Source organism: Sylvia atricapilla, chromosome 16, assembly GCF_009819655.1.
Source record: "Sylvia atricapilla isolate bSylAtr1 chromosome 16, bSylAtr1.pri, whole genome shotgun sequence".
NCBI classification, from domain to species: domain Eukaryota; kingdom Metazoa; phylum Chordata; class Aves; order Passeriformes; family Sylviidae; genus Sylvia; species Sylvia atricapilla.
In genome coordinates, this window is record NC_089155.1 from 1498958 (window position 1) to 1521707 (window position 22750).

Below are 22750 nucleotides of genomic sequence, written 5' to 3' on the forward strand. Positions count from 1 at the left end.
CCGTGCCCGACCCCGCGCCTGATGGACGACTGTGAGGTAAGCCCGACAAGTGCTTTATTCCTCTAATAAGGGTGTCGCCCTATAAGACGGGAGAGTAATTCCCGCAGGGCTGGGTAAAAAGACGTCTGTGGTTGTGGTAAAAGCCTAGGCGCTGGCCGTAAGACACGGCAAGGAAGCTGTGCAGGACCAGCACTTGCCGCTCGTAGTGATGAGAAAAGGCAAGAATTGGTGGAATTGGTGGAATAATCAAGTTGTGTGAGTGAGATAATAAAATTGTGAGTGAGTGTTTGTTGATTAAGTGTGTCATGATGCCGTTTAAAAACTTCAAAGCATTGGCGTCCGTAGGTATGGAGATCCCCAATGATTCTCCGCTTGGATGCTTGCTGAAAAATTGGAAAGTGGGTAATTTTGGGCAAGAACTGTGCAAAAAGAAATTAATGGACTATTGTAATCATGTTTGGCCACAATATGAGACTAGGGGAATGCAATGGCCCCGGAATGGTACTTTGAATTCTGATATTATTACTCCTTTGATGCACTTTTTGCGGAATAATGAGAAATGGGATGAGATACCGTATTTAGATTTGTTTTATTATTTGCAAGGAAAGCCGGAGTGGCAGAAAGAGTGTGGTTTGTTGGTGCTGAACGTTACTGCAGATGACAAATGTTTAGGTTGTAAAAGCAGGGAAAATTGTAAGTGCTGTTCTGTCACATTCAAAGAACCTGAGGAGGATGTTTCAATGCTGGTAGCACCCAGTGCTCCTCCTCTGGAATCTTCAGACGAGGGAGATTCAGAGGAAGAGGATGGTAGAGAGAAAATGAGGGAAAAGGAAAAGCCTAGAACTCCTTTATCGGAAAGGACCAGGAGAGGTCGGGTAGGAGGGAAAGGGGGGAGGATGGTACAACCCTCTTTGATGGCTCCTTTGCGAGAAGCGGTGGGACTGCAGGGGGACAGGATAATGGTAAAAGTGCCCTTTTCCCCGAATGATTTAATGATTTGGAAACAATCAGCTGGTTCATATCGCAAGGACCCGGATCGGGTTGCACGAGTGGTAAAAATGGTTATAAAAACTCAAAACCCTGACTGGAATGATTTGCAGGTATTGTTAGATACAGTTATGGACTCCACCGAGAAAGAAATGGTATTTAGAGTAATGTCTGAAAAGGCTCGGGAAATGCTACGATTGCGAGTAGCAGATGGCACTTTAAATGATTTAGTGCCCAGGGAGGATCCGGAGTGGGATCCCAATTCGACCAGAGGATACCAGAGGTTGAAGGCTTACCAGGAATTATTGATTGAAGGGGTATGGGCGGGGATCCCGAAAACATGAAATTGGTCAAAGTTGTATTCAGTGTGGCAGGAAAAAACAAGTCCCCATCGGCTTTCCTGGAACGGTTGAAAGAGGTTGCTAGGCGATTTACTAATTTAGAAGTAGAGGAGGAATCAGGGAAGTTACAGCTGGCATTGATATTCACAGGACAGTCACAGGAGGATATAAGGAAGAAATTACAAAAGTTGGAAGGGGAAAAAATTTGACCACCAGTTTTTGTATATGCCCAATAGCCCTGAATCTTTATTAGGAAGGGACTTGCTGTCTGTGTTGCAAGCAAAAATAACATTTGAAAAAGGAAGGGCGAAATTAGAAATACCAGAAGAAAACATATCTAAATTGTTTTTGGTTAGGGAAGTGGAGTCAGTAGAAGTCCCCAAAGAAACAGAGTTGGCTGTGGTCCCCTGGGTATGGGAAACAGGTATTCCGGGAAAATCTAAGGCTGCACAACCAGTAGTAGTGGAATTAAAAGAAGGAGCCAGCCCGGTAAGAATAAAGCAATATCCTTTAAAATTGGAAGCAAAGAAAGGAGTGGCCCCCATGATATCCCAATTCCTGACCATAGGTATTTTGCAGGAATGTGAATCTGAGTTTAATACTCCCATTTTCCCAGTAAGAAAACCAAATGGTAAGTATAGGTTAGTCCAGGATCTAAGGGCCATTAATAATATCACTAAGGACATTCATCCAGTGGTGGCTAATCCTTATACCTTGTTAACATCTGTGTCAGAAAAATTTCAGTGGTTCTCAGTAATTGATTTAAAGGACGCGTTCTTCTGCATCCCTTTGGCACTTCAAAGCAGGAAATATTTTGCTTTCGAGTGGGAAGACCCAGAGACAGGGAGGAAGAAACAACTCACTTGGTGTCGTCTGCCTCAAGGGTTCAAAAACTCACCTACAATATTTGGGAATCAATTGGCTCGGGAATTAGAAGAATGGAAGACAACACAGGTAAAGGAGTCACCTTTCTCATTTGTGATTTTGCAATATGTAGATGATATTTTTCTCGCTACTGCAGATAAGGAGATTTGTTTGAAGTTGACCATCGATCTGCTGAACATGCTAGGTCAGGCTGGATACCGGGTGTCCAAAGAAAAAGCGCAACTGGTAAGACCACAAGTTATCTACTTAGGATGTGAAATTTCTCAAGGAGTGTGTAAGTTGGGGGTCAATCGAATTCAGACTATCTGTGCTATCCCGACCCCACGAAATCATCAAGAATTGAGGTCATTCTTGGGAATGGTGGGGTGGTGCAGGCTGTGGATCCCTGATTTTGGATTAAAGGCCAAACCTCTCTACGAGGCTGTGAAAAATCCCGAACTGAAATGGGGCAAGATTGAGGAAAAAGCATTCCAGGCCCTCAAACAGGCACTGAGAGAAGCTCCGGCACTGGGATTGCCTGACCTCAATAAAGATTTTCAACTCTATGTGACCGAGAGGCAGAAATTGCATTGGGAGTGCTCACCCAAAAATTGGAATCATGGAAACGCCCGGTAGGATACTTTTCCAAACAATTGGACTCAGTGCTGGATGGCCAGGATGCTTGAGAGCAGTGGCTGCAACAGTACTATTGATACAAGAAGCCAGGAAATTAACTCTTGGAAGAAAAATGGAGGTATACGTTCCCCATATGGTGTTGACTGTTTTAGAACAAAAAGGGGGGCATTGGTTATCCTCAAGCCGGATGTTACAATACCAGGCATTGCTGAGAGAGCAGGATGATATTGAATTAAAATCGACTAATCATCTTAACCCAGCAGAATTCTTAAGAGCAGAAGAGGAAACTGGAGGACTGGCACATGACTGTGTGGAAGTCATTGAGCAAGTATATGCCAGCGAAAAGGACTTAAAAGATGAGCCCTTGGAGAATCCCGATTGGGAACTGTTCACGGACGGATCAAGCTTTGTGGAGAATGGAACCAGGTATGCTGGGTATGCGGTGGTCACCTTGCAACAAGTGATAGAGGCCAAAGTTTTGCCTCCTGAGACCTCGGCCCAGAAGGCTAAAGTCTGGGCCCTAACACGTGCTCTCATATTAAGTCAAAGGAAGAGGGTAAACATATGGACAGATTCTAAATACGCCTTTGGGGTGGTACATGTACATGGTGCCCTTTGGAAAGAGAGGGGCCTGCTGAATTCCCAAGGATCATTAATTAAACACCGGGAAGAAGTAAAAGCTCTTTTAGAAGCTATCCATAAGCCACAGGCTGTTGCGGTGATGCATGTGAGAGGACACCGAAACGAGGAAGGGAAAGCATTCCAAGGGAACCAGTTCGCAGACCGGACGGCCAAGCAGGCAGCCCGAGAGGTATGGACTCAGTTGGTATTACTGCCCACACGAACCAATCCAGCCACACCGTTTATGGATCAACGACCCCTCTACTTGCCAGATGATAAAAAATTGGCAGCATTTGTTCAAGCTCGGAAAAATTTAAGAGGATGGTATGTAACTTCTACTGGACAGGTGGTACTGCCTCAGAGGATCATGAAAACAGTTTTGGAAATAGAACATAATAAATGCCATTGGGGAACAGAGGCGCTGACAAAATTCTTGAAAAATGAGATAATCTCTAACCAGATGCTAACAATGGCTAAAAGGATCAATGCTATGTGCCCTTTGTGTATTAAGAACAATCCGGTGGTAAGAAAACAGGTGCAAATGGGTAAAATACAAATTGGACCACAGCCTGGAGACTATTGGCAAGTAGACTTTTCTGAGTTACCTAAAGCACAGAGGTATAAATATTTGTTGGTTTATGTGTGTACCTTTTCGGGATGGCCAGAAGCTTTCCCTTGCAGAACAAATCAGGCTAGAGAAGTAGTTAAAACATTATTGAGAGAAATAATCCCTAGATTTGGGGTGCCATTAGGGCTATCATCAGACAGGGGTCCTCATTTTGTGGCAGGAATTGTGCAGGAGATAGCTAGGATGTTGGGAATCATGTGGAACTTACATACTCCATGGAGGCCTCAATCGAGTGGACAGGTAGAGAGGATGAATCAGACACTAAAAGGGCAGATCAAGAAAATATGCCAGGAGGCCAAAATCCAGTGGCCACAAGCTTTACCACTGGCCCTACTAAGAATAAGAATCAAACCGAAGGAGAAAGTTGGTGTAAGCCCATACGAGATTCTGTATGGCAAACCTTACCATGCATCCACCTATCAGGGAAACCACAAGGATGACAATACAAAATCGTATGGCATTGGATATGATATTACTCAAGGAACATGGGGTGTGTGGGTATTTGAAGGGTAAGGATGACCATTGCTGTATACACATCCCAAATGTGACTACCGAAGTAGAGAGGGATATTAGCCAATTAGACCAAATTGAATCAAAAGTCCAGGAGGTAGAGAAGGAGGCAGAACATAATTGGGTTGGAGCTTTATTTAGCTCATTTGGAATCCAGATCTCTGGTTGGATCTCTTCAGTGATACAATATATGATCATGATTGTAATAATCATTATTGTAGTAGTAATCTCATACAGGTGCCTTCTGGGAATGATTATCCAGGAAGGAACTCATACCCGGAAGATCATGAAAGCAGTAACCCGAAATGAAGTAATGGCTCCAACTTCTAGAAGAACTGCTCCCCTGCCGTATGTTGAAACCACAACTTGAAGAATTGAGCATCCTTGCAAAGAAGATTTTTGAAGAATGCTCAAAAGGGGGGAAATGTTACCAAAATATCAGAAAATCATATAGCAGTAGTTATGCTAAGGCTTCTTGGCTAGCATTAGGGCACTAGGCCTTGGGAAGGTAGCCTGGGAAGGTGCTGGGTCTGTGGAAACAATAATCAAAGGGATTAGCAAAGCATGAAGAACATGCTGAAAGGGAAAACCGTCTTAAAGATAAAGTTTGAAATATTACTAGGAGGGGCTCTAGTGACGGGGGAAGGTAAATTTTGGTAATTAACCTATAGTTTTAAATAAGACAAGCATGTAGAATTTATTACTTTAGAAGCCTGTTACCTAGTAGCTGAACGTCATTGCTTTATCAAAAATTTTTCTGTTTGTAATCTTTGTAAAAAGGTATAAAAACCTGAGTCTTGATGAGGGTCTTTGGGAATCCTGATTTGGGACGTTGGTCCCCAAGTCCCCGGGCCCCGAATAAAGCACGACATAAACTGACTCCTTGTTAGTTTGTGTTTTAACTTCGTTCCGGGCAACACAAAGATGGGTCTGCCCACGACCCACTGATCAACACCTGTTAGACATATTATCTGCATCATTATGGATGTGTATCCCAAAACCTGGTTCCCATAAATGTCATCAAGTGTCCGTCCCTTCCCGGGAAACTGTTCATGCAAAGAAAACAAGAGGGACAAAAGAACGAGGCAACCCACTGTCCGGTTGAAAAACTGTATATAAACCGACCCTGCAAAGACCTAATCCGTGAACGGAGGGGGATTCGGTGCAATAGAGGTCGAATCTGAGGTTCACCCAGTATCGACCCCGGGGTCGATGCTGATCTTTGCTTGTGGCTTTCTTGGACTTTCAATTTCGATTTTCAATAAATTCCTTTATTGATAAAATTGGCTGATCATTTATTACAGGTTTCTCCCTCCCCCTTGGAAATGGCTGGTGCTACTGTGCCTGTGTCCACTGAAGCACAGTGACAAGAGAACCCAGAAGGGTCCGGGAGCCCTGAGCTCAGGGGACTGACGGCCCGGTTATTGGTGCTGTACTAAGCCAAGGACAAACTCAGCACGGGGCGTCGGCTCCCAGGAGTCTTTGAATTTTAATTCTGCGACTTTGTCGTACGTCAAGAGGTTAGAAACAATTGCTCTCAGGAGTTTTGTCTTCGCTAGAAATTCAATGCTCTTCCTGAGTCCCCGTTTCCTCAGCACCAGCCTTCAGCGGCACGCCGAGCGGCGACCAGGCTCAAAGCGCGGGCCCGGCAGTGGCCGCGGATTGCCCCGAGGGCCGCGGCTCCGCCCAGGCCTGCGCACGCGCCGTCCGCCCGAGCGCGACCCCACCTCCCTGGCGCTGCCCCGCCCGGCCCCCGCCCCCCTGGCGGCGCCGCATCGCGGCGGCCATTTTGTGCGGCTGCGGTCGGTGCGCGGGGCTCGGCGCGCCGCGGGCCCGGGCGGGGCGGATCCGTTCTAATCCTTTGTCCCGTACAGATTCCTCGGTAAGAGCGCGGCGGCGCCCGGGCAGGCCGGGCCGCCTGCCCAACCCCGCGCTGCGGGCCCGCGGCGCGGCGGGAGACACGGGGAGGGAGGCCGGGCGGGCGCTTCCCCGCGCACAAAGGGCCGGGCCGGGCGGCGCCTCCCGCCCGGGGCGCCGAGTGGGACCGCACCCGCCTCGGTGCGGCCCGGCGCGCTGAGGCCCGCGGCTCGGGCCGGCCCCGGCCGCTCTCCCGTCCCTGGCCCTCTCGCCGCCCGGCGGCCCGCGGAGCTGCGCGGGCAGGTGAGTCTGTGCGGGCCGAGCGAAGGCGCCGCGGGCCCGTCCGGCGGGGGTGGCCGAGTGACCTTGCGGCGGCGCCTGAGCCTGAGCCGGGGCAAGGACCGCATGGCTGGGACTGTGCTGGGGCCTAAGGCGGGGATTTGACGAGTCCGGAGCGGCGCCCGGCGGGCTGGGTGCGGCGGGGAGCTGCGCGGTCCCGTTGCCGGCACGGGGCCCCGGCGGCTCTGGATCCCGCGGGTGTTCGGGCGGGTTGTCTGCGCCTTGCCTGGCCCCGGGGAACGAAGCGAGGCAAACACTCCACGCTTTGCGGAGAGGAAGGTCCCCCCGTCTGCGGCGCTCGTCGGGGGTACCCTATAGACACCAGCGAAGTTGCTGGTCAGTAAAGTAACGCTCTCTTTTGCTAATAAGAATCAATTCCGCTACAAAAAATCCAACCAACCAAAACCCACAACAAAACAAACAAAAACCCCCAAAACAAAACAACAAAAAAAAAGCACAACAAAACAACACCCCCCGAAAAAAACCCAAACATCAACAGCCAAACAAACAAAATGCCAACCCCCTCCCCCAAAATCTATAAACGAAAAAACAACTTAAAGCCACTCTTCCCCAGAAAAGAAACGAATCAGCGTTCCGATGGGTCCCGAAAATACACTGTGAGTTTTTTTTCGAAAAATACCTCATGACTCTGGTTTTACTCGCTCTTAAACTTACCTGTTATTCGTAGTGGTTTACTTCCCCACCTTGATCTGCTGGGGTTAGGCAGGCAAGTCGGCCGGTTGTTTCCTTGGTGGATTCGTCTGATTTAATCGTTCGTTGTGTATCCAGAGGATGCTGGGTCTTTCTGTACAGCTAACAGGGTGTTGTGGAGTTCCTCTGGATAACTCTCGAGATGTGGTGCCAGCGTTTGGTGGGAACACCTGTGCTCCAGCCGGTGTTTGTTTGGTTCATGTGCTCTTTCGTATTCCGTTGATTGGAAAGATTATTTTTACCTACAGAAGGCATGGATGGTTTTCTTTAAAACTGAGGTATTTGAGACTTGAAATGAAAAGTAGATGGTATTTGGTGGAGAAATTAAACATAGCAGAGTGGAGTTTTGCACCTGTTCTGAATGCTGCCTGGTTTTGTTTGTGTTGCCTTAGTCTACTGCAAATCTTCAGCTTGTTTTCAGTGTTGTAAAGAGGAACGAATGCAACACCGTGGTTGTTATACTGGAAATCCGTCTAATGATTTGGGGTTTTCTTCTAAATGGGAAATTCCTTGTGCACGAAAGATTTATCTGCTGCTTGAAGCAGGTGTGTTGTGATTTTGCATGAAACTGTTTTTCAGGTGATTAAATTTCTTAATTTGTAAACTGCTGCTTGATACTGGTATACATGAAAGTATGTAGTTGAGTCCTTCTAATATAGGATTGCATGTTTCTCTTAAAAGTCTAATAAGCAAAAGTCTTATTTTTCTAAATGCATTTGCCATTTTAATATAAGTCTGTATAGTGCAGTTATACTTTCTCACTTCTAAGTGTGCCATTAATGTCCTGAAAGATGTGCGAATAGCTATGTTTGTTTTAATTCCTTCTGTTAGGGAGTTTGTGAAGGATTTGTTAGTACCTCTTGCTCTAAGTTCACTTTGGTAATGATGCTTGTAACTGAAACCAGCTTGTTGGGGTTGTGTGAGGAGGAGGCAGTTATCTGTTCTTAGTGAGATTCATTCCTCAATGGCTTTCCAAAGAATCACAGTTTTAGTGTGAGGTGGTCTGCCAAGTAATTAAGAAGAGCAAAGGTTTTCCGTCCTGTCTTTAAATACAAAATGCATATGTTGGCACTTAAAATGCTTGGCTTTTTTGTTGAGTTGTAAACCCAGGAAGATAATTTTTATACAGGGATGAAAAAAATGGGCATTTGATCAGGATTTGAGTAATGAAATGGCAGATTACAAATGAAAGTGGAGTGTCTTATGGGAAGTTTTGCTGTGTGCTCTGTGGAATTGACTAGACATGGCTGTGAAATGTCACTTAGCTTCATCAGCTAGTGTGACTCTGGCATTCTTCAGCTGCAGCTCCAGCGTGGTTTCCGTAGGCATGGCTTACTCTATGTTACTTTGTTTGAATAAGTAGATGCATAGTTGTAGGAAAGAATATGATTATTGATGGAGCAAGGGTTTGGTAAAATTCAGGGCTTTCAAGTATTTAACCCTTGTTCTTTGCCTTTGAAAGATAGATTGGTTCATCTATTGGTGATGGGAAAATTTGAAAGACTCTTTAAATACTTTCTGACTCTTTCCGTATTCTTTGTGGAAGGCATATTTATGTCTTGAAACCATACAAAAGCTCTACAATGCATTTGCCAGTAAGTCATACAGAGATAATGTATAGAAAATGCACCCTTATGATTCTTGTATGTTGCAGTGCCTTGTGGTGGTGGCAGGTTTGAAATTCTTTGTATACAGTTCTTTGTGGACTGTTACTGCTGTTGTGTTGCCTGCATTGATTTTTGCCTCCATTTATTCTTTATTGCAGTCTAAAAGTTGGTTTTAATTGGTTGCCCACAGGATTGGCTTGGCTTCTGCTACTTGTTAAGAAAAAACATCTGTCTTTGCAGGTAAGAGCTTTTGAATTGAAGACTTCTTTATATGCATATTGAGTATATCCTAAAAAACACATGAAGCTTTTGGAATCTGTGAATTTCTGTCAGAAGACTTGGGTCAAATAATCTGTAGCTTGTCTACTCACCACTGGTGATGGTGGTTTTGGCAGTGTTTTTCTTGTAAACAGAATCTTCTGCCAAACTAATGTTTTGTTGTTTCATCAGCATGTGGTAGTCTGGAACACTTTCCCATTTATTTTGCACTGTTGGAAATGCAGTTAGTTTGCTGCAAGCCACAGGTCTGTGTGTTTGTAAATGTTGGAGTGTAGAAGTGTACATCATCTGGTTCTTACTGGGTGTTGCAGCACTTAAAGGGATCAGATGGTTTCAAATTGGCTCAAAGATGACTATAACAGGTTGATTTTAGCCTTAAAAAAGTAAAAGACAAAACTGTACTTTGCAGTTTTAACTTTTGCGAGACAGTCTCATACTTAAAAGTCTTCTACAGTACCAGTGTTTTGGCAGTTCTTAGTCTTCGCCCAAGAATTGCCAAATATGTGTGTGTGCATGTATCATGTGGATATTGTACTTTAATACTTCCCAGGGGCTAGGATGAATCTTCTGAACTTTTCTATTGCAAAATCCATACATCTTAAAAGTCTAGTCTGGTGTGCTTATGAATTTGTATATATGACCCAGCTTATTCTTATTTTAGTAACTAGCACATTGATGAAATAAATAGTATTGCCGTCTTTTACACCTTTTTTTCCCAGTGTAACATCAGCATTTTTAAAGATAGTGCTGTCAAGACATGTTAAAATTCATCAAATGAGTTGAGTGAGGTTGGTTGTCAGCAGCATGTAAACCTCTAGCTTTGATCGTGGCTTGCTAATGGGAGTGGATTGTCCATAGTACACCCCTAGGATGTTGTCTTTACACAAATACACAAAGCACACAAAATGGCAAGAAGACCCACTTTTGCCTTGAAGTACATTATTGTCATAGTAGAAAAGCAGGCAGCTTGAGAACATGTCTGACAGCCCAACAAAAAGCCTTCAGTGCCTTTTGAACTGGTGTGCAGCCTGTTTTGTGTCTGAAGTTAATGTTGCCTCTGTATGTGCTGGTCTTTGCAAGTGGACAGTGAAATATTTGAGCAGGCTTTGCATTTTTATTCTTTGGAAAATTTGAGCAAGTGGATTATTGTCTCCTAAGTGCATTTTGAAAAAACATGCTATGTGAGTGTTTAGAAATTTAAAGTTTGGTCGTTTTGGTGCTTGAGATTTTTCTATTAATCACAGAAATGACACTAACTGCTATGCTGTCTAATCATTGAAATTCTGAAAAAATGAAGCATCTGTATTATGTGTTCCGTTGTCAAAAATATTTAATTAATCAAGTCCTTAAAATTGTTTTTATTCAGACCGTGTTAGAGTCAGCTCTTGCTTAATATTAAGCAATCATTTGCTGAATACTCCGTGTGTAATTATCTACACTGAAGTCATTGCAGATAGTTTTTCTAGTGACTGTATGCCTAAGCAGCTCTTTGGATTTTTTTTTCAATAGTGATTTAGTGGATCTGATTAGAGTACTTAGTAACAAGACTTCAAGTGTTCCCTTAGCATTTATTACGGAGTTTTGAATTTAATGCAAAACTGAAAGAGTTGCATTATCCCAGAAGTTAGGTAAATGTTCAAATGCTTGAACTCTTCTGTGACGTCATCTGTTGAATTGTCTTCTGGGCTGATTCATAAAATCATTTATAAATGCAGTTATCTAGCAGGTGTCAGTTCTGTTAAAGAATGTAATGTGTTTCAAACCAGCAGACCTTAGTACACACACCTTCCCAAGTTGCCTTTATTCAGCCAATGGCTATATCAGATTGTCATCCCTTTTGCATTAAGGAAATAGCTAAAAATAGTCTCCCACTTAACACGAGAAACTTCAAATATCTTTAATTTCTAATGCATAAAATTTTCTGAAACTAATTTCTATGTATAATAGGAGTAAAAGAAATGTAAACCTGGCAAGGTTTGCTTTTAGTAGTATTCCAGTTTTAAAAACATAGGTGCAAAGCCAGGGGTACTTTATACTGCTTGCTTGCTTCAGGATCATCAATTTCAAAAGCAATCCTGTAGCACAGCATAAACCTTGAGTTTACAATACTCTTGACTATACCTTCTTTAAAGGAGGCAGAATTTTCATTTTACCTTAAATTTCAGAGCTTGTCATCAATGCTGGGAAAAATTCAAACAAAACAACAGAATCATTATAAAACTCTGTTTCTTAAAACAGTGCAAAAAGTCTTAGATACATTTTTAGATGTTTTAGATAGAATAGTTAGTCCTTATTTTGACTCGTAGTTTTTTTTTCCTCATGGGCAAGTTATTTTGTTGTTGGAAAATGATGGGGTAATGAATTTTATTTTCAGATTAAGTGTAATTCCACTACAAGAGCTAAAGGCAAGGATGTTGCGTCTGTTACCTCACCATGGAGATGAGAAAGTTGCTTTCAAAAAAAATTATCCTCGAAGCTTAGTATATAGTATAAGCCTTTCTGTTGCTTACGTTCCTTGGTGGAATAGTGGTGATTTTTCTTCTTTCTGAATCTTCTTATGTTATGAACTGCAAGGTCTAGTCTCTTTTTCGGGGTGGTGCAGTAAGGAATCCAGCATTCATGCACAGTGACTAGAGCAGCAGAGCTGACTTGGTGTGAATGGGCTTGTTTGCTGTTCCCTTGAGGGAGAAAGGACCTCCACACCTTTATGGTGTCTGTTGTTAGTTGTGGGGCAATGCCCTGTAATACCCCAGATTGTTGCTTGAGTTCATCACTGGGTTGAAGAGTTTAGCTCTGGTGTGTTGGTCAACAGGACAAAATATTTAAAGACTCATTTTAGTAATCTAAGGTTCCATCATGCAAACAAAAGAATTATTGCTTCTTCACCCCATACAAGAATCGTTACTCTTGTTTTCATTGTTACTGAATTCAGCATTACCTGGTTAAATTATGGCTTTACCTAGTCATTCAAGACTTGTCTTCTTTAGAGTATTTGGATGACCAGGACACGCAAATGGAGCCAACTTAGAGATTTGACTGTATGCTAGGATATAGCTGAGTTGCTGGGGAGATGGTTATTGATTGTAGTTGGTCAGAGCTTTGGTAATGGCCAGGAGTCTTTGATGGATAGCTTTGTGGCGTTGCATTGGGGCATCTTGTTAGACTTGATCTTTAAGGTCTTTCCCAGCCTAAACAGTTCTGGGATGCTGTGATCTGGTTCTCCTTGATTTCAAATGCTGAGTTAACGCTCTTGGTATGTGACTTATGGGAGCCTTGGAGATCTTCCATACGTGTGCTGAACTGGCTTGTACTTAGGAAGTCAGGTTGTTTCAGAGATAAAGTGGCTCAGGTGAAGCATGGTGCTATTGCTGATGGTTTAGGATGAGAGGCTGGCTTCTGAACTGTTGAATTGTGCTAATATTATTTAATGTGATGCTTTCAGCCTTTGCTGAAGGTTTGCATTAGTCATAAGTATCTAGTTTCATTTTTATCTTCAGCTTTTGCTGTGACCTCAGACTTCTGAGGTCACAAGGTAACTGTTCAGATCTAGCTGTTCAGAATTACCTTAAGCATCTGTTAATGCCACCTGTGGAGGTAAAATTCATTTACTTATATCTGAGATGTAATGGGTCATGCTAGACAGAATAACTGCAGCTATTAAAAAAATACCTTGTTTTTGAAAATTCTGAAAGTCATATATCTAGCTAGATATGCATAGAAGCTAATTTAATTTAGGCCTCTATTGTCACAAAATGTCTGGGTCTAGTTTATAATAGCAAGCGTCAGGTCACCTGCACCTCTTGCCTTTGCTAGGAGAAAAACATCAGGTTAGTATAATATAGATGCTCCCTGTCAGGATTTTTTGTGAGTCTTACCCTTGCTAGTTGTCTGTAATGGGTTTTTGTTCTTAACCAACCCACTGTTACTTTGCTAGTTGTCTTCACCTGGCAGGAGGTAAAATCCTTCCCCAAATTAAAGAGAACTGTTTGTTTCCCATAGCGGTGCAGAATTTGTCAAGTCATATTGTCAGATACAGTAGATACCATATCAGTGAAATTAATTTTATTTTGTGTGCCTAAAATACTTCTTTTGCTTACATTCCATTAAATATTGAACTACTGATGTAATAGTCCTGATTTTTTATCTTCCTTTGTTTTTTTTAACTTGTGCGTCTTAGTATAACAGCTATTTTGGAATTTCTGGTGCAAAATGTATACCAATTGTGTTGGTAAATGTTTAATACTTCGGTCTATATGAAGTAAACAAACACGAATTAGGAACTTGGACTATAAACACACGTAATATTTTCAAGATGTTATTAGGTGTATATGAACAAATATAGTAGTTGGTGTTTGTAGGTAATTGCATGGTGTCACGAACAGTAGTCTGACATAGCCGTTGCCTTTTCTCATCTGCAGGTGTGTGTTGTTTCAGCGCAGCATGGCTGTGGTCATCCGCTTGCAAGGTCTCCCGATTGTGGCGGGGACCATGGACATTCGCCACTTCTTCTCTGGATTGACCATTCCTGATGGGGGCGTGCATATTGTAGGGGGTGAACTGGGTGAGGCTTTCATCGTTTTTGCCACTGATGAAGATGCAAGGCTTGGTATGATGCGCACAGGTGGTACAATTAAAGGGTCAAAAGTAACGTTGTTGCTGAGCAGTAAAACTGAAATGCAGAACATGATAGAACTCAGTCGTAGGCGTTTTGAAACTGCCAATCTAGATATGCCACCAGCAAATGCTAGCAGGTCGGGACCACCACCTAGTTCTGGAATGAGTGGAAGGGTTAACTTACCTACTACTGTACCTAATTTTAATAATCCTTCTCCTAGTGTAGTAACTGCTTCTACTACAGTGCATGAAAGCAATAAAAACATATCCACATTTTCTACTGCCAGTATTGGGACTGCACCTCCAAGTCTTGGGAGTACCTTTGGTAGTCCAACATTTAGCTCAACTATACCTAGCACAGCATCCCCACTGAACACGGTACCTCCTCCACCAATCCCTCCTATCCCGGCTATGCCATCTTTGCCACCAATGCCTTCTATTCCCCCTATACCTGTTCCACCTCCTGTACCCACACTGCCTCCTGTTCCTCCAGTTCCTCCAATACCCCCTGTACCCCCTGTACCTCCAATGACGCCCCTGCCTCCCATATCAGGAATGCCTCCTATGAATCCTCCACCTGTAGCACCCTTACCCACTGGAATGAATGGGTCTGGAGCAGCAGTGAATATGAACAGCGGCTTGAATCCATTGTTTATTGGTCCCATGAATCCTGTAAATCCTATCCAGATGAATTCTCAAGGTAGTGTCAAGCCAATTCCAATCAATCCAGATGATTTGTATGTCAGCGTTCATGGAATGCCCTTTACTGCAACAGAATCTGATGTGAAAGACTTTTTCCTTGGGCTCCGTGTGGATGCAGTTCATATGCTGAAGGATCATGTAGGTCGAAATAATGGAAATGGACTAGTTAAGTTTTTTTCTCCTCAAGATACCTTTGAAGCACTGAAGCGAAACAGAATGCTGATGATTCAGCGCTATGTTGAAGTTAGTCCTGCAACAGAGAGACAGTGGGTAGCTGCTGGAGGCCACATAACTTTCAAGCAAACCATGGGTCCCTCTGGGCAGGCACATCCTCCTACCCAGGCTCATCCTAGGTCCAAATCTCCCACTGGACAGAAAAGGTCACGGTCGAGATCTCCCCATGAGCATGGTTTCTGTGTTTATTTGAAAGGTCTTCCCTTTGAATCGGAGAACAAACATGTCATAGATTTTTTTAAAAAGCTGGATATAGTTGAGGACAGCATTTATATAGCTTATGGACCTAATGGGAAGGCAATTGGAGAGGGGTTTGTTGAGTTTAGGAATGAAGCTGATTATAAAGCAGCTTTGTGTCATCATAAGCAGTACATAGGGAATCGCTTCATTCAGGTACATCCAATTACTAAAAAGGCAATGTTAGAAAAGATAGATACGATTCGTAAAAGATTGCAGAACTTCAGCTATGACCAGAGAGAAATCCTGATGAATGCGGAGGGAGAATCAGGCTTGCCAAAACTTTGTGCACATATATCTAATATTCCATACAATATAACAAAAATTGAAATACTTCAGTTTCTAGAGGGACTGGCAGTAGAAGAAAACTCTGTACAAATTCTTGTTGATAATAATGGACAAGGTTTAGGACAAGCACTGGTTCAGTTTAAAGCTGAAGATGATGCTCGTAAGGCAGAGCGCTTGCACCGTAAAAAACTGAATGGAAGAGATGTTAATTTGCGTTTGATAACTGTAGAAGAAATGAGAGATATTGAGAGAAACCCACCATCTCAAGGGAAAAAGATCCTGAAAATACCAATCCAGGGAAATGTGTCTGTGCCAGGACCACAGGGCCCTGGTGGGGATGAGCATGCCTTCTTGGGTGGAAATGCTAAAGAAGCAAATAATGGTCCTCCGTTCAATTTCCCTGGTAATTTCAGTGGGTCTGGCACATTTGGTCCCCCTTTGCCACCACCTGGAATAGGTGGCTTTCCTGATTCTAGACCGGGAATACCCACAGTTGCAGCTAGTGGTTTACCTGGTGCAGGTATTGAGGTACCAGGTTTTGCAGGTGGTCCGGCTAATTTGAGTGGACCAGCAGGTTTTGCAGGGGGTCCTCAGACATTTGGTAATGGTCCTGGCAATTTAAGTGGGCCCCCTGCCTTTGGTGCTGGTCCTCCAGCAATTGCTAGTGGTCTTGGACATTTAAGTGGACCTCCAGGGTTTGGACCTGGACCAGGAAACATACATATTGGTGGACCCCCAGGTTTTGGAACAGGGTCTGGGAAGCCAGGGCCAACTGTCATTAAAGTGCAGAATATGCCCTTTACTGTTTCGGTGGATGAAATTTTGGACTTCTTTTATGGTTACCAAGTGATCCCTGGTTCAGTGTGCTTAAAGTACAATGAAAAAGGCATGCCCACTGGAGAAGCAATGGTTGCATTTGAGTCTCGTGATGAAGCTATGGCAGCTGTTGTTGATTTAAATGACAGGCCTATAGGTTCCAGAAAAGTAAAACTTGTATTAGGGTAGCTCTTCATCAAGTAGTTGTAGAATAGATATTCATAGTGCTGTGACAAATGCATCTGGATTGGTTTTTATAGTATTTTCAGGATAGAACCTGTGGATTGTTTAAATTGTAAAACGGATTGGTTTTGATAAGACAGAGCACTGGGTTAGCCATTACATGAGAAACTGCAAGGAGAGAGGTGTGGTGGATTTTCCTCGTACAAGTATGTAGAGAAGCTGGACAGATTCTTACTCATCATAAAAGTTCGGTAAACTCTTCCGGACACAGTGCTTATTGAGAAATTGAGATGGGTTTGACATAGTTCTGGATAACGGAAATAGATGAAGTCAGTGAAGCTCTTCAGTGGTGTTCTTGTAAGCCATTGTAAAATAGATAGCTATTTTTAGATTTGGTTAAACGCTGGCTGAATTTGCTTTGTTCACAGGTCAAAGCTTTGTTTAAAGTCCTGATTTTATTCTGCAACTGAATGAATTCTCAGTGTACACAGATCAATTGTTTTGTGTATGTATCTTTATTTTTTCCAAAATTTTCACTGTATGAACAGTTGAATTATGCCCTTTGCTGATGTGTCTACCAAACTAATTCCTATGAGTATGAGCGGAATCGTTCTGTAAAATTCAAGCTGTTCTTTGTGGTATAACCTTTAGTTATTTATATATTGCAATTATAACTGTGCAGAATAAGACTTTTGCCACGAGTATAGCTAACCTCAAACATAAATCATAAGAGTTTTATAGTACATTCAAAATGTTTTCAGTTGAAAATAATTATTGTTTAAGTAGCTTGATTTGTTAGGATTACACAAATGAGTTGGGAAAGGATCTTTGACACTAGTTGGATATTGGTGTTTCTCATGTCTCTTGAACTTATGTAGAGTCTCTGCTAAGAGAACCAAAGTGGTGATTATTAGTAGGAGATTGGAGTCCAGATAAAGTTTTAAATTAGGTTATAATGAAAGAAACTTGTATCCTCAGCAACTCTGGTGTGAATTACTGCTATGGGTGAATTCAGAGATAAAATTTATTTTTCTCCAAAACTTGAAAATACTGAGTTTACTATATATTTTTGCAATAAAGTTGTGCTGTTGTATTCAAAGTCTGTAAAGAGTTGCCATTTTCTTTGTTGTGCAGTGAAACCTTCCATGGAAAAACAGAGAAATGGAAAGGAAGTAATTACGCACGTGAAAAGTAGAATTTTTTTGGTTCATCCTTGCTTGGCTTATGATAAATTTTATGACTTGGGCATTGCCTGAAAAAAATCCTGCTATTCCCTGCAAATCATTGTACTTAAACATAGTAAACTTCAAACTGGTTTTGGTTTTTTTTTTGACAAAGAAGAACAGTGCCTTTTGGTGTTGCATACCATGGAACACTGAAGTGTATGGGTAGGCAAAATTGAGAGGTGCAAGTGGCAACAGTTTTATTCATGTGGTGTGTAGGAGAGATTTGCAAACCTGTGCAGCGCTGCGTCCTGAGAGGATTTCACAGTACAGGAATCCATGGAAGGATTGTGTAAAGGTGTACTTCAATAAAGAGGCGGTTGCATTACACAGATGCTTCTGTAATTCATTAGCATAATTTTGTTTTGACAGATTACTAGGTGGTCCCAACTTTGCAAAAGTCATGTGATTTGTATATACTGTTTAAAATTAAGCCTCCTGTTAATAAAATTGTCTGTCTCTGAAGCTTCATGTTATGCATTTCAACAGTCTTTGGGAGTAATGTTTCAACAGCAGATCTTTGTTTCTTTTTTTTCCTGAAAAAAAGTACTGAAAGTACTCTTCCTGATGTCAGAAAGATGTGTGACTAGGAGTCAAGTCAGTTTACTTTAAAATTTTGCTCTTTGTTTTTAAGCAACTTTTATTAAAGTTTCATACTATATTGGAGTTTTTTGGGTGCTTGTTTCTTCATGTTTCACATTAGAATAAAATTACTGAAAAGGAAAACTTGGCTTCATTGTTCACAGAATTGCTTTAAGATATTAGTGTGTGTTGACTCACCAAAACTGGTGATAACTGCTTTTTCAAGTTCAAATGCATCACAACAATGCTTGCCTTGTTGTGAAATGTAATTAAACTACAGGTGTCTGGAATTAGATACCCAGTTCTGTGTTACTGTCTTTTGATTTCACATGGTAATCCTCTTGGTAATGGATCCAAGGCTTCTAGTGTTTGGGTTAGACACAGCATATGCTATGAAACATGCTTGTGTGCCTGTTCCTTTGGACTTGCTAAAAGTGCAGGTTTGTTTTGGAAAGCTTTTTTCTGATTCTTGATTTTTCTGTATGGTCTAAAGATGTTTCAATGCTTATCTGAAAAAAAAGCACAAACGAGAAAGCCATGGGTGTTGGGAATGTTGACTTGGATGGAATGTTTGAATGGAGGATTTGGGGTGGGGTAGGGACTCTTCATTTTGCCAAGCAGCTGATTCTCCTTATCTTTTAGCATAAATTAGTTAGTAAATTTCCCCTCTTCCTTAAGAGTAAGCTCTTAGAAAAAAAAAATAGGAAGTCATAGCATGCTTAGGTTTTCTGTATGTATGAGAAACAGTACATCAACTCAAATAATTACAGTTCATCCTTTAAAACATACACAGAGATAAGTTCATTATCAGGGATCAGTGCAAGCTATTTACTGTAACAATGTGGTTTCATGTTAGCAGTAACCTTAAACTGCATGTTACGCTAAATTATAAGCGATACCCTTAGACTATATGTCTAGAGTTCATAAAATTACTTACTTAGCATTTTTCTATATTCATGGACAGCCTTAAAACTAAGGGGTAGGACCTCTGAGGTCTCATCTCCAATGTGGAAGGAATGAAACTGTCATTTGGATATAACATCGCACGCTGATTGCTAGCAAGTGGTAGCAGTATGCAGAATCAGGTGATGAATGCTGCTCAAATTCCGAGTTGTTTTGACCTTGATGCCTTGAGTGTCAGGAGGTTACATCTTTCTTAGCCTCATTGGAACAATACAGTCAGTGACACTGATGGCCCAATTTCTCCAAATACTAAGTATCAAGAAGATACTTATGTTTATATAACTAGCTAAGTTGGTGTTTGTAGCAGTTCCTCATGTGTGTCTAACTGCTACTGCTGAAAAAAAGTGGTAAAATATTACATTCACAACATGATTTGTTCAAAGTGTGGAGGTTTTTCCCATTCTAAATAGAAATGAGTGCAATTAGTCGGTGATAAAATTGTGACTTACATGAAAGAACTTCAGTAGCTGGGTTAGAGTGTGACTTAGTATTACCAAATTTCAAGCAGTTACCCATAAATGTCAGTCAGATTTTGTTGGCATTCTGTAATATCAGCATTAAAACCAGTTCTTTACTGATTAATTGTTGCTATGGTCTAAATGTAGATTCATGAGAGGTTTGAGGCTTTGTAGGTTTGAAGAAACCTGAAGGATCCTTTATTTTAAGTAGCATTCTTTTCATAGCATGTGGTATTTTCCTTGAGTGTCTGTGCTCTAAATTTGTGTCGAGTGGAGAGAAAGATCAGTGCAAAAATGAAGACTTGAGTTGTGTACCAGCTGACATTGAAGGTCTGCCTTTTAAAAAGCATGTGTGCTGCTCAATTCCACATTACTCATGCTGTCTCTAAACTCATTGCCTATACTCAGTAAAATCAGCAGCTTGTTTTCTGAGAGTATTTTGGAGTGCTGAAGACTGTAGACTCTACAAGAGAGTGTGCTTCCAGTTTCTATGCACAGCAGTGATGCATTAAATGTAAATAATGATTGTAGCTTCTATATTTTGTTTCTCCTCAGTCTTCTGCTGTGGTGGTTCTAAAGTTGTTGCTTCTTGTAGCAAGTGCTGTTGGCCCTCAGTGGTTTCTTCAGCAGCACTGAACTGTGTTGGCCTTCTGATCTGCAAAACTGAAACTACAATGTATTATGGACCATTTAAAACCTCAGACTGGCCAATGAACCACTATTTGAGAGCAGCTGGTTTAGATTCATTATTCAGAAGCATGGTTTAAACCCTGAAACAAAGGATTGCAATTCCTATTCAGCTCTAGTGCAAGTGAACAACTTGTTGCTATATTTGCTAATTGGAAAGAAGCAGTTTTGAAACTGGACATATTAGGAAACATTTAGTTGGAGTTTAGGGAAATACACAAATTAGTTTTATGTCAGTTTGCTGCTTTAGATGTCCATGTCTTTGAAAAGAAAATGAGATGCTAAAATCTGTTGCTGTAAGGTTTTTCATAAACTCTGCTTTGGCCTGGAGGCAGAGTTGCCAAATACATTTGCTCATCTTTGCTCTTTTCCAGGTTTGCTGATGCTCCTTGCTGCTCTCTGGCTGGTTGTTTTTTTTTTTTTTTTTTTTTTTTTTTTTTTTTTTTTTTTTTTTCATGGCTTTGGGAAAATTGAGCTAGAGTTTGTGTACAAAGGAAGAGGAAGGGAAGCTGTCTAATGCTTCTCTAGGAAGAGTAACCTCAAAGTGTTGTCTTCCTGTCTGGTTTTGACAGTGAGAATGTGATTGCTGTTTTTTCCACAGTCTGGATTTCCCATGGAATGAAAACCTGTTGGTTGTACGCACATTGATTTGTGGTTATGTACTGAAATCCACCTCGCTTTCCCTATCTCATGATCAGGTAGGTCTAATTATGGCTAGTTTTCTATACAGGTGACATTGTTAGTAATTTTCTTGGAGCTTCATTACTATGTGGACTGTTTGAATGTTGTTTGTGCAGGGAGTGTTTCCCACCTCCCTGACCTGGATGCTTTTCACTCCTGGCTATAAACACCAAATGGAAAAAAAGGCAGCTCTGAAATTTCCTTTTTGGTAGCTCCAGCCTGAACATGGGTGTCAGATGGTTTGGCTGTGACTCCTTTCACTTGCTGGTATTCACTTCTGTGCAGATTCCTTTGTTATCATTATGGGTTGATTTGTGTATTCACAGGATGGCAGCTTCAGAGAGAATTAGCTAGATGAAGTCTGAGTTCCTTTACTGCTTCTGCAGAGGCAAATACTACTCCTTTGTGGCTGTCTTTCTTGTGTGTTCTCACATCTACAGCCTGAAATTCAAATGGTCTTAACTAGTTGCTTCCCAAGTACATTTGGGTAAGCTTTCAGAAACGAGGAGTGTGTTTCCTTTTAGCATGAGTCTGAGTTCCACAGAATCATTTTGTGACTCTGTATTTGCTATTTTCACACCAACTTCACCATTTTCCTCAATTTTTGAGTTGTTTTGCTATGAATCACCAGTGAATTAGCTGATCATAGCTAGGAAAGACTTTGGGGCCTTGAGTGGAGATTGCCCTTATGGTGCACAGTACACAGGAGTGTTAATTTCCCTGTAAAGTTTAAAACCAAAAAGTAAGGACTTGTAAGGCTTGCACAGGGAAAATAGGAATTAATCCTGCCTAAAACTGTCTCTGGCATAGCCTCGCCTTTTGAGCTGGTCACTACTACAAGAAGACTGTTGACTCCTTGAACTCTTTGTGTTGTAGGTTCTGGTATTCTTAAACAAGAAATTGGTTGGATTGTGTGGCTCTGATTTCTGACCATCTGAAGGAAGGTGGAACTTCCAGCTAGCAATTTCAGAGTTTGGAACAAATGGTTTAATGTCAGCTGTTTTCCATTGAATGTGATTATGTGGATGTAGCACTGCTCTGTGTGACAGTAGAAAGCTTAGAAATGCTGTCTAGTCACTTAGGCAGATTTGGGGAGGAAAAGAGTGATACAGTCAGAACCTAAACTATTTCAAGAATTTATGATGAAATTTATAGGATCTCTGTCAGTAAAATTTGAAGCTTCTGTGTAGCACCCATTTGTTTAGTGACCTTGCTGTAGTGGCATTTGCCAGAATGTGCTCAGTGAGCTTTTTATGACACTTCTTTGTTTTCAGCAGTATAACCCAAGCATTGCTACTTGTTTTGACGGGAGGATGGATATGGATTGTGGAAAGCCTATGTTTGTTTGAACAGGAAGCTCAGCTCTGAAGTGATGGTTGCCAATGCTTTTTCATTATTGGGCAAATGTTTCTAATACAAGGGCAGAATTTATAAGCCATGTGTGTTTGAGGAACACTAGTGCAATCAGCTGGAAAAGTGAAGAGGCTAATAAAGTGACATTAGACACTGGTAGTTTACTGACTGAATGTATGGGAAACCCTGTTCCTTAAGGAGGGGGGGCAGAGTTATTAAATAACACAAATTCATCTGCCTGGGGTTTCCTCACTACATTCCAGCATTGCTGCAGAGCCAGTTTTCTGTGTTGCAGGTCCAGTCTTCTATGAATACACAAGAGTGTTTTTAATAACACTTAGAGCTCTTT

General features: G+C 41.8%; 2 protein-coding genes across 3 annotated transcripts in view; both read left to right on the top strand.

Annotated features, from left to right (window-relative positions):
- Window positions 1–6352: 6352 nt before the first annotated feature.
- On the top strand, window positions 6353–18341 carry RBM12 (RNA binding motif protein 12). Of its 2 annotated transcripts, none has more exons than XM_066330536.1 (3): window positions 6353–6469; window positions 9292–9341; window positions 13799–18341. In XM_066330536.1, exon 3 carries the CDS (start codon window positions 13821–13823, stop codon window positions 16458–16460), a length of 2640 nt encoding a protein of 879 aa, XP_066186633.1. In that variant the 5' UTR covers window positions 6353–6469; window positions 9292–9341; window positions 13799–13820; the 3' UTR covers window positions 16461–18341. The 2 variants fall into 2 exon arrangements, with proteins under 2 accessions (XP_066186633.1, XP_066186632.1); XM_066330535.1 differs by having other exon boundaries at window positions 6357–6469; window positions 9260–9341.
- CPNE1 (copine 1) overlaps window positions 13834–22750 on the top strand; it is a 37829-nt gene continuing 28912 nt past the window's right edge. Inside the window, 2 exon segments of the mRNA XM_066330537.1 lie at window positions 13834–13941; window positions 20969–21065. The gene's annotated coding sequence lies outside the window, so the exon portion shown is untranslated.